Genomic DNA, 12,308 nt, shown 5'->3' on the forward strand with positions numbered 1-12,308 from the left:
AGCTGGATGGTGATATCGGCTTACACACACACACACACACACACACACACACACACACACACACACACACACACACACACACACACACACACACACAAGCACACACTTTAGACTACAGCCCACATTATGACACTGTTCTCAGGTACAAAGAAAAAGATGCACACACACACACACACACACACACACACACACACACACACACACACACACACACACACACACACACACACACATGCCTATGCATTTCTTCATGTTTGGAACTTAATCAAAGAAACATGAAACAAATTCCATTGAACATATTTAGAGACCAATTCCGTGTGCAGCTGCGTCACATGACATACCTGTAAAAGTGGGCGGGGCTTCTGCTCGAGGCTGATTCATGTGTTCATCATTCAGGTGTAAACTTCACCTTCACCTTATTTAGTAAACTTCACCTTCACCTTATTTAGTAAACTTCACCTTCACCTTATTTAGTAAACTTCACCTTCACCTTATTTAGTAAACTTCACCTTCACCTTATTTAGTAAACTTCACCTTCACCTTATTTAGTAAACTTCACCTTCACCTTCACCTTATTTAGTAAACTTCACCTTCACCTTATTTAGTAAACTTCACCTTCACCTTATTTAGTAAACTTCACCTTCACCTTATTTAGTAAACTTCACCTTCACCTTATTTAGTAAACTTCACCTTCACCTTATTTAGTAAACTTCACCTTTTCATCAATGCCCTTAAATCTAGAGTGAGGAATTTCAGTGAGGGAAAGTCAGTAAGGTTAAAATATTATGATCTGCACTCGTTTTGATCTGTTCTCATTTTAGAAAGGAGAGGAGAGGAAGAGTGTAAGAGTGAGAAGAGACAGGAGAGCGCTTGAGCGCGAGAGAGAGAGAGAGCGAGAGCAGACGAGATAGAGAGAGGATGCAAGCGAGAGAGAGAGCGCGACGAGAGATAGAGAGCAGAGCTCGATAAGAGAGAGCGAGAGCGAGAGCGAGAATTGAGTAGAGAGAGACGAGAGCGAGCGAAAGGAGAGAGAGCGAGAGCGAGCGAGCTAAAGACGCGTCGAGAAGAGATCGGGCGAGATAGGAGCACTAGAGAGAGAGGAGAGCTAATGAGAAGAGAGCGATAGAAGAGCGAGAGACGCGGAGAGAAAGAGAGGAGAAGAGAGAGAGAGAGAGAGAGAGAGAGAGAGGAGAGAGAGAGGAGAGAGAGCGGACGAGAGAGAGCGAGAGGAGAGAGAGAGAGAGAGAGAGAGAGAAAGAGAGAGAGTAGAGAGTATGGAGATAAACGAGAGAAGAGCTCGGCTAGAAGATGAAGATAAGAGCGCTATAAGAGAGAAGCAATATCTCCAGCGTGAGCAATATCTCGCTCTAGAAAATATCTCTAGAGAGGTAGCGATAGAGAGGAGATATCGCCATCTCTCTCTCTCTCTCTCTCTCTCTCTCTCTCTCTCTCGCCATCTCTCTCTCTCTCTCTCTCTCTCTCTCTCTCTCTCTCTCTCTCTCTCTCTCTCTCTCTCTCTCTCTGTGCAGGACTACATCGTGTCCCTGATCTCTCCGGCACAGAGACATCATGAGCGTTTGACCCTGTGGCTCCAGCGTCGTCTTCGTGAGCCGGAGAGCTCCGAGGCCCGAGAGCATGCGCCCAAGCTGATGGAGGACGAAGAAGGAGAGGAAGAAGGGAGTAGCTCGGAGAGTGAAGGAGAGAGACGGAGTGGAGAAAGAGAACGCGGAGGAGCAGGTGGAGGAAGAAGAAGGAAACACGAGCTGATGATGGCGACTAAACCTCACCGCCAGCTGTGTCGCTCTCCGTGTCTGGACCGTCCGAGTTTTAGCCAGAGCAGCACGCTACAGGAACTGCGTGCTGATGAGTCTCTGGCCACTCCCACTTCCACATCACTGACACTGCCCACTTCCTCATTGGGCCACACCCCTTCCGATCGGGACTACCAGAGTAAAATGGAGTTTGCACTGAAGCTAGGCTACTCCGGTGAGCAGGTGGAGGCCGTGCTGAGCAAACTGGGACCGAGCGCGCTCACTAACGATGTCCTGGCCGAACTCGTACGTCTCGGGAATAAAGGAGAAATCGAAACACAAACGCAGATGCAAACATCCACAGGACAAACACCAGCAGGGTTAACGTTAACCCCACGGGGCTCTGGAGCAAAAGAAGCTGTGAGCCCTGAGGCGTCACTCGAGGAGGAGACAAACGACACGTACGATAACCTCCGACCCATCGTTATAGACGGATCCAACGTTGCCATGAGGTACCGATTTTACTTGCTAGGTTTATTTCTTGCCTGCCATCAGCCAGGTGTTACTAGTGATGAACTACCCAATTCCTTGAAGCAGTCTATGGATTAATAGTATACATGCTGTTGGTAGATGATCATGTGTATATCAACCTGTGTACCTTTTCATGTGTACATGAGTAACCTGGTGTCTGGGATGTTTTGTAGCCATGGAAACAAAGAGGTTTTCTCATGCCTGGGCATCCAGTTGGCAGTTGACTGGTTCCTGGAGCGAGGACACAAAGACATCACGGTGTTTGTACCAGCCTGGAGGAAAGAGCAGTCCCGACCCGACGCTCCTATAACAGGTGAGTATGTAAAAGGACCCAGGACCGTATCCTTACGTCTACCTGGTTAAAGCGCAATTCTGTGTCTCATTACGAGACATAATGCGATGCCACCTCTGTGTTCAGATCAGGAAATCCTTAGGAAACTGGAGAAAGAGAAGATCCTCGTCTTCACTCCTTCTCGTCGAGTCCAGGGACGACGTGTCGTTTGCTACGACGACCGCTTTATTGTTAAATTGGCGTGCGATTCAGACGGCATCATCGTGTCGAACGATAACTATCGAGATCTGCAGAATGAAAAGCCAGAGTGGAAAAAGTTCATCGAAGAACGGTTACTCATGTACAGTTTTGTCAATGACAAGTAAGCTAAAGGTTATATTTTTTTGTATATGCAGATGATGATGTGTCTCGTGGCACCGGTTAAAGTTTTTCATTGTTTTTTTGTAGGTTTATGCCACCAGATGACCCGCTAGGCAGACATGGCCCAAGCCTGGAAAACTTCCTACGCAAGCGACCTGTTGTCCCTGAGCATAAAAAGCAGCCATGTCCTTATGGTCAGTACAACAAATGTAGGCAACTGTGTACTATCATTATTAAATCAATTAAAATACACCCATATGTCTAAGTTTAATTTGAAGATATGTTTGAACTCTTTTTATTCTTTTGAATTTCAGGTAAGAAGTGTACCTATGGTCACAAGTGCAAGTACTACCACCCAGAGAGAGCAGCGCAGCCTATACGATCCGTCGCAGACGAACTCAGAGCTTTTGCCAAGCTGTCTGCCGTCAAAACCATGAGTGAAGGTGCTCTCGCAAAATGCAGCTCATCTGGTGCCATTGCAAAAGGAGATTGTTCTGAGGTGAAACGAGTGGCACCGAAACGTCAGTCGGACCCGAGCATCCGTTCGGTGGGATGCGACCAGGAGGAGCGGCTCTGCCCGGCTCGGAAAGCCGAAGCAAGCTCGGTTCCATCTTTAGTGACAGCCCTTAGCGTCCCGACCATGCCGCAGACAAAAAGTCACGCAGCCGGTGCATTGAACACTCGTTCTGCTAGTAGCCCGGTGCCGGGGTCACTTCACTTCACACACAGCTCATTAGAACATGCAGGAAGCATCCAATACCCTCCGATCCTGGTCACCAACAGCCAGGGTGCCTCCATGGCATACAGTGAACCTTTTCCCAAATATGATTCTGTAGTTAGTGACCATGGATACTATTCAATGCTGAGCGATTTCTCCACCATGAGCTTAGGAAGCATGCAAGACAGCTTCTGTAGCTTAGAACAGCCAGATCCGGTTGGAGTCGGAGGAGGATATCCCGGTCGAGCTTCCGGCATTTGTCCTGAATCTGGACGCAGCCACTCTTCAGACTCCTTCTCCTCCTACGGTGGAGAGATGTACTCCATGGAAGGTAGCATGGATGATGGGATGAAGGTTCCACCATCAGTTCAATCCCAAGTGCAATCGCAAGCACAGTCCCGCTTGCAAGCATTTGCTCATGGGTTTCACCATGAGGCTTTGACAAGAGTCCAAAGTTACGGCACGGATGAACCCAAACCTGGGCCACGCAAACAAACCTCGGCCCACCTCGTGCCTCACGCACAGCACCCGGTGGTTGGAGCTCGATCCAGTTGCCCGGGTGACTATCCTCCGCTTCCCCAGAACGTGTTGCCTTCGTCTGGCCCTGCTCAGCCAGGCAGATCATTGGGAATGACAAGAATGGACAGCATTTCAGATTCCCGCCTTTATGAAAGTAATCCCCTCCGGCAGCGTCGGCCCCCTCTGTGTCGTGAGCAGCATGCTAGCTGGGATCCTTTACCGTGTGGGAACGAGCCTTATGGGTATGGAGGTTACGGACTGACGGGAGGACTCATGCCTTGCTGTGAACGAGTGATGGTTCGGAGTATGCCAGAAAAGATGGAACAGATTTGGAGGTCACCGTGGGATATGCAGCCAGGACATCACGGACCGGTGGAACCGCAAGAGCGCCATCCGATCCCTGAACATCAGTACCAGACTTACCGAAACCTCTGCAATATCTTCCCAGCATACGTAGTCCACTCGGTCATGGAGAAGAATCCTCATATGACAGATCCTCAGCAGCTAGCAGCGGTTATTGTAACCAAACTACGGTCCTCTCATTGAGTAAATGAAGGAGAAGCATTACAACGTTTTGTAAAGCTTACACATTTTTTTTAAACGGATCAGTCACGTGAAGATCAAATTCCTTTTTCCTATATTCTATTTTTTTAATCACCCTGGTGATCTTTCCATATCCAAGCATAACTATTTTTTGCATTAGCAGCATGATTCAGATTACCGACGCTACATCACGTAGCACGAGTCCGGGTTGGCCGAAGACTGACGATGGGCCTCGAACCGAGGTTAAAGAAATCACTCACCGAAGAATGAAGCAAGTTTGTCTTTGGCTTAAGGTGTATCAAGCAATTTAATGCTTTAGATTCATAACTTTTAGGTTTGAAATTTGGCCAAAATGCATTTAGAAGATCGGAGTGTAGATCAGCGATGTCCAGCTGTTTTTATTTTTTAAGTTTAAAGTGCTGTATTTTTCAGAAATACATGATATCGAATTCTATAAAAACTCCTACCAACAAATTCTGTCTGCTTGGAGAAAAAAAAAACGATCCTACACATTTCTTTGTTGTATTAATATTGCAGGCATTTACATTCGATTAAATTTAGGCTGATGTGCAAATTATAGGCAACACTGTATAAACCTGCTAGAGAGAGAGAGAAGATGTCGTATTCTCTGGAAAATCCAGTACCAATTTTAGTCGTTTTGTCTCTTAAAGGTGCGGTCTCCGATTTTTGAGAAATGTTTCAGAAAACCGAGTCGGGCTGAATAATAAACAAGAATCAGAACAAAAACAAAACCGACGGGCGGAGAGCGTGTTCGGTGCGCGTGTGTGACATTAGCAGAAAGCGGTTTTAACATCGACATGGAGGATAAAAACAAAGAAAGAAAGAGAAGAAAGACTTACGATAAGGCAAGAAGTAGGACGTGTTAATATAGGATCAGCTTTCCAGCGCTGGAGAGAACTGAAGGAGCAGGAAGTCGGCCACATATTCACAGGTTGGAGTTTCCCGAGTCAATAACTCCTGAGCTAAACGCTGTTACTACACAAATAACACCTCTTTTCTATCGTAGTAATGTAGAGAGGCAGCTACAACCGCGTTTTGTGTAGTAACAGCGTTTAGCTCAGGAGTTATCGACTCGGGAAACTCCGACCTGTGAATATGTGGCCGACTTTACTTAAGACGCCGAGGCGCTTTTTTCCTTCTCGATAGGTGAGTAACGTTGGTTTTGCTTTGTTACACAGAACTAATATATGCCTTTGTCCTTTACATCATTATGCTTGTGTGGCATTTTTGCTTGTTTGTTTATCTACAATCGTATTGTTCTTCCCTTCAGCTATGATAAAGACACGTTTCTTTCTGTTAGTCGCCTGGGTTACGTACGTATGTGTGGGCGGAGCTATCGATACAGGGGTGGGACCCGTTTGGGTTAGGGGCGTGTTTGTTTTGGTGATTTTATATGTTGACATTGGCTTTCAAACATCGGAGACCTCACCTTTAAGGATCTTAAACTTTAGTTGTTTTATGATGAACATATGTCCTTTTAGTATTAAATTTAATTCTTAGGAAATAAATAATTTAGAAAACCCTGCAGCGAAACACAGATCAGAAACAATTGTGATCGATTACAAATTCACTTGCACCAGTGTAAATATCGTGACTGTGCGATCATCTTATGTTTTTTTTTTTGCCTCGTGAAAAAAAGGTGAAAAACGTGAAATTTCCGAAAGGAGCGTTAACTCTGGAGTACCTCAAAGCATGAACTTTGACCTTTTTAAACATTTATGGCCTTACATCGTGTGACCTCACCACAAGTGTGTTAACGTGATATATAAATATATATATATATTTTTCTGATGGTTGTTGAGGTCACCGTGTGTGTTTAGTATTTAAGCACTAGCGGTTATTTAGAGCAATTATTTTCCTGTGTTAGCGATACCACTTTGCAAAGACTACCTTGGTATTTAGGGTGAAACGCCGCTGACCTGCCAAAAAAAAACAAACAAAGCAAACAGAATCCCTATTTCCTCACTCGCACTAAGCCATTTAAAACATTATATCACGCTGCTTAAACAAGGCCAAAAAGATAATCAGTGTGTGTTTGAGTGTTACAAACATGCTAGCTAGTCGCTAGCGCTATATAGCCTGTTAGACGTGTTTCTTGTGCAGTAACTTTACAGAATCTAGAAATTTTTCTCAGATTAAATTTGAAAGTGTTCTTTACGTGCTGTTTAAGCTCTGTTTTGGTAACAGATTGGTATTTGAGCTGTGTAGGTCATGAGCGATATGATTTTTTTTTTTTTCAAATTTGCGTGTCTTAATTGCTGGAAGCTAATTGCTGGAAATAATCAGCGGCAGTGATTTATACGGATGATTTTAACTTTGGTCTGGAAACTGCCGAGCTCGTCCACCTTGACGTCATAGATACAACAGACATAGTAGCTTAGTAGCTTGAAATCATTTTTTTAGCTACTCGTCTTGCTAAATTAGCTAGCTTGTGTTAGCAGAAGATTACTAGCTAATAACAGTACATGAGTCTTATGTGTAATATTAGCTAGCTAGCTGAACACCGTAACCTGGGCCGGGTCCCGAAACGTCCGTTTTGTAACGATGACGTCATTGAGGACTCGTTTATTTTACTAATCGTACGTGTCGATTTTAGCATCAGAACTGTAGTCGTTATAGCTTTAATAAGCTCCAAATTGATGCATGAGAAATCAAGAGCTTGACACTTGATCGGCTCGATAGTCAGTTAAGACGTATTAACGAAACCTGTGCGTTAATGAAGGGATGGCAGTTGGTGTGTCTCATCAGCAAAATGCTCCTGAAGAGCATCTGTTTTCTGATTGGTGCTGGGAGACGCCGCCGTTCTGACCGTCTTTGTATATTATATTATTATATTAGCACAAACTTATTAGAATCCTCGAATGTTCCAGACTCGGAGAAGTGTCTCTGCGTCTGGGTGGAAAAAGGACACTTTATTTTGTCGTTGTAGTTTGCTGGGGTTTTGTTTTCATGAGCGCAGGTTACCGCTCGTGCGAAGGTCGGGACACACTGCCTACCTGTTTCTCCCTGTGCGATACACACACACTCAGAACACCAGGCTGTCGTTGGGTTGTTTCTTACATTTGATTGACGGGTCGCTTGCTGCTAATTTTTCTGCGCTCTTTTTTTAATCCTTTTGTTCCGACTTTCACACGGTGATATAAATCATTTTAACATTTACCTGAACAAAGGTTCCTCGAAAGGTTCCTGGATTCATGTAATGGTTTCTGAAGGTCCTGAAACGGTTCCTCAGTTTTCAACAAATTTTGGGACATAGCCGAACTAGCTTGGCTAACTTCCTCAGGCTACAATATTTTTCCAGTTACAGACGCACGATATGCAACACACCCATGGGTTCCTGAAGAGGAGATAAAAAGGTTTTTGGAACTAAAATCAGCCGTACGTACTGCAGTTTAAATGTGTTTAAATTTAGTTCCTAAAATAGTTCCATTGAAAAGGTTCCTGGTCTTTAAAATGTTTCTGGGCTCCTGGATAAATGTCTCACCAGGCTTCCTGAAAAAGAACTTCGGAATAGGGGACACATTGGCTTAGTGGTTAGTACGTTCGCCTCACACCTCCAGGGTCGGGGGTTTGAGTCCCGCCTCCACCTTGTGTGTGTGGAGTTTGCATGTTCTCCCCGTGCCTCGGGGGTTTCCTCCGGGTACTCCGGTTTCCTCCCCCGGTCCAAAGTCATGCATGGTAGGTTGATTGGCATCTCTGGGAAATTGTCTGTAGTGTGAGTGAATGAGAGTGTGTGTGTGAATGAGAGTGTGTGTGTGCCCTGTGATGGGTTGGCACTCCGTCCAGGGTGTATCCTGCCTCGATGCCCGATGACTACATTTGAGGTAAATCTCTTATTTATTTATTTGACCCGCAGCAAGTTATCACGCCTCAAATGTCTAGAAACGACCTTTGCTTGTTGATACAAATTGTATCTATTTCTTGATTGTAAAAAACTTGAGCTGTACAGTATTACATAAATACATATATATATATATAAATCTATAGAGTTATATATCTATAAAAAAAATAGCTTAGTTTTATTTAAAAGGATAAAAAAAAACACATTAATGCCATAATGTTAGTGACACTATGTGTCACTAGTGTAGCCCAAACAGAAGGCTTGTTTCCTGCCGGGCAAGATGTCTATAGACAGGGATCTCTCACACACTCATTCTGTCTCATCTCTTGTCTTTTACTCTCTTTTCTTCCATATTAAAAGACTGTATGTGGCTCCTGAGTGGGCGTGGTCAATTAAATGTGACTGACCGGTGTTAATCTGTCAGATATGGTGTTCAGTACGGTTTGGAGAAAAGAGACACGCCCACTCACCGAGGCCCTGACACACCTAGCCGACACCTGACCGAGATGTAGCTAAACCGCTAACCTCGCTAACATATCAATACTTTGGCCAATGGGAAAAGAAAAGAAAAGAAATAAAAGATTTAAGAATAAACACACGCAGGAACTTTTCCTAGGTTCTAGAAATTGTTCCTAGTTTTTTAATCGATTCCTAAAGAAGGTTCCTGTGATCCTGAGAAGTTCCTTTAGTTCCTGTTAGTTAAGTTAAATGTTACTGAAAGGATTTCCAGGTTCCTAAAACATTTGGATCCTGATTAGAGTTCTGGGTTTAAGGTGTTCTGGTAATTACATCAGACCCAATAAAACACACTGTTTGTCTTTATTACGCTTCTGCTGCCAGCCGTTGATACGGAACATGCCGGGAATCACCTCCGGTCCAGTTGGCTCGGTGTGTCAGAACCCTAACATCTTGTTCTCACACAGGAACAGGAAGTGACCTCACTCTCTCACTCTCTCATTCACTCTCTCCATCTCTCTCTCTCTCTCACTCTGTCTCACTCTGTCTCTCTCTCTCACTCTCTCTCCATCTCTCTCACTCTGTCTCACTCTGTCTCTCTCTCTCACTCTCTCTCTCTCTCTCTCACTCTCTCTCTCTCCATCTCTCTCACTCTCACTCTCTCCATCTCTCTTTCTCTCTCACTCTCTCTCTCATCTCTCATTCTCTAACTCTCTCTCTCTCTCTCTCTCTCTCTCACTCTCTCTCTCATCTCTCTCTCTCACTCTCTCTCTCTCTCACTCTCTCCATCTCTCTTTCTCTCTCACTCTCTCTCTCCATCTCTCTCACTCTCTCTCTCATCTCTCTCTCTCTCTCTCTCTCTCTCTCTCTCTCTCACACACTTTTATGTCCCTCTGATGTATAGATGGGGGTAACACACACACACACACACACACACACACACACACACACACACACACACACACACGGACTGTATGCTACTGTCCAAATCTATATATAAACACATATAAATATTTTTCTTTTGTAAATACTGAAACCACATGAATTTGCACAGTATTAGTGCTTTTTATAAGCATGTACACACACACACACACACACACACACACACACACACACACACACACACACACACACGTCGCCTTGCTATCTCCAGCTAGCCAGGGTTTCTATGTGTAATAAATAATATGATTATGAATAAATCGCTCTGGACTTTCATGAAGAATTCAAATTTTTAGTTTTTTTTTTAAACACACCCCTCTCTCTCCTGACAAGTGCATTATGGGAAATCTCCACATGGTGTGGGCTATGCGTGGCTGTGAAATGGTAAAATAGTTGTGTAGTATGTAGTGAGTAGGACGTGATTTCGGATGTGACCGTCACCATGGCGACGTGTGAGCTGAGATTAATGTGACAGTGTTTTTATCGGGACAGAACCCAAAGTGACGACACGGAGGACCAGTACACACACACAGAGGTGTGTCGTGTTGTGTCGAGGTGACACACACACACACACACACACACACACACACACACACACACACACAGTAAGCATGTATTCAGTTCTGTTAAAGTAACTCAGCCAATTTGTGAAAAAGTTTGTGGGTTCCATCTAAGGAAATGTTCATAAGTCAATCAAAATCTCTGCATTTCCAGATTCTTCAGAACGTCCACGGCTCCTGAAAAAGGGTCCAGAAAAAATTCCTTCGTTCCTAAGAAAGTTTATTTGTTCCTGAAAAGGTTCCTTGTTTCCAAAAAAAAAATACGGTTCCTAAGAATGTTGCTGGTTCCTGGAGAAATTTTCTGTTGTTCAAGTGTGTTTTATTGTGAAATGAGAATTTAATATCAACACACACACACACACACACACACACACACACACACACACACACACACACACACACACACACACACACCTGCCTTATAGACTGTAAAACCTTTGGTGTTTGTGAATCCAGGACTTTTGACACAGATGTGTGTGTATCGCAAAAGTCGGTTCTAGAGTCACAGCAGTGAATTTTGATTCTAGAACGTTCTGAAGAAAGAAACGACTTTTCTCTGAGGATCCCTGTGTCATGGAACTGCTGAGGTGTAAACTTAAACCACCAATAGGAAACGTGTGTATTTCAAATTTACCAGCTATCTGTCTCACACACACACACACACACACACACACACACACACACACACACACACACACACAGTCTCAGGAATGAACAGGTTCATCATGAACTCCACTGAAGACATGAATCTTGATGTTTGCTATGATGAAACGATTAAATCGCGATTTTTTTTTGTGACACAGTGAAACGACCTCTTAATCGTGTCCTCAAACAAACTCTCTAGTTTTTCCTTTCTTTATCGTACCGTGACGCGTTTCGCTTTACTCTTCGCGCCGTCGCAGGCCGGCCGAGCGGATCAGAACACTCTGAAGTCTCGTGTCGTAACAGCGACATGTGGCTCGGTGTGTTTGGTTCTGTGTCGAACGAAACACTCATGTTTTTAAAAAAAAGACAGAGCCCCAAAAAAGAAGGAACTTTGTAACTCTTTGAGTCTGTAGACTCAAACAAAATGTAAGTCTCAATGACAAAATGTGTTTGTTTTTCTTCAATAAAGCCAAAACCCTGTTGGTTACGTTTCAGTTTCATCTCTTCTCTTCTTTTGGTCTCTTTTACTCACTGGATGTTTTTCCTCCACACACTAGAGGGCGACAGACACCAACATCATCATCCACTGATCTGTTCATTAACACAGAGGTCCCCAACATTTTTTTCGCCACGGACCGGTCAATGTTTAATAATTTTACCGCGGCCCGCTGGGGGTGGGGACTATACAATTAAATCAAAATTAATAATTTTACTTTAATTGTATTTAAACATGCCTTTTTAACTCACTACAACACTAAACCAATGAGAACCCTGAGCTTGTTTCTTTACAACGAGACGGTTCCATCTGGGGTAACAGGAGACAATGACACCCGAAGTGTGTCGCTTATGTCCACTTTATAACGTTGTTTTGTTTCGGTTGCCGTCACTGCAGAAATCCCCGCTTCACACAGATAGCATGTCGGACATGACGATAGGGATGTAAGTGCTGTGGTGACAATCTCAGGGTATTCCGCCATGACTTTAATCCAGAACACCGGCAGAGTTTCTAACTTTCTAACGACGTCTGTTTCCTGCTCGTTTTTGCTAATTTGTGGGTTAAATTTGAGCAAACACAATATACACGTACACCAAGCACTGTTAAACATGACAAAGTACCGGTGAACAGAGAGAA

At 44.1% G+C, this 12,308-nt stretch overlaps 1 protein-coding gene across 3 annotated transcripts in view; it reads left to right on the forward strand.

Annotated features, from left to right (window-relative positions):
* zc3h12b (zinc finger CCCH-type containing 12B) overlaps positions 1-5,224 on the forward strand; it is a 9,820-nt gene extending 4,596 nt beyond the window's left edge. For 2 of the 3 annotated variants that reach the window (XM_027170783.2, XM_027170785.2), the window contains 5 exons: positions 1,530-2,263; positions 2,456-2,595; positions 2,701-2,935; positions 3,022-3,143; positions 3,249-5,224. In XM_027170783.2, coding sequence (XP_027026584.2) covers positions 1,530-2,263; positions 2,456-2,595; positions 2,701-2,935; positions 3,022-3,143; positions 3,249-4,717 — 2,700 coding nt within the window. In that variant the 3' untranslated portion in view covers positions 4,718-5,224. The remainder of the gene's footprint in view (positions 1-1,529; positions 2,264-2,455; positions 2,596-2,700; positions 2,936-3,021; positions 3,144-3,248) is intronic. The other variant, XM_027170784.2, reaches the window with a different exon arrangement.
* The last annotated feature ends 7,084 nt before the right edge of the window (positions 5,225-12,308 follow it).

This window comes from Tachysurus fulvidraco, chromosome 26 (assembly GCF_022655615.1).
Source record: "Tachysurus fulvidraco isolate hzauxx_2018 chromosome 26, HZAU_PFXX_2.0, whole genome shotgun sequence".
Lineage (NCBI taxonomy): Eukaryota > Metazoa > Chordata > Actinopteri > Siluriformes > Bagridae > Tachysurus > Tachysurus fulvidraco.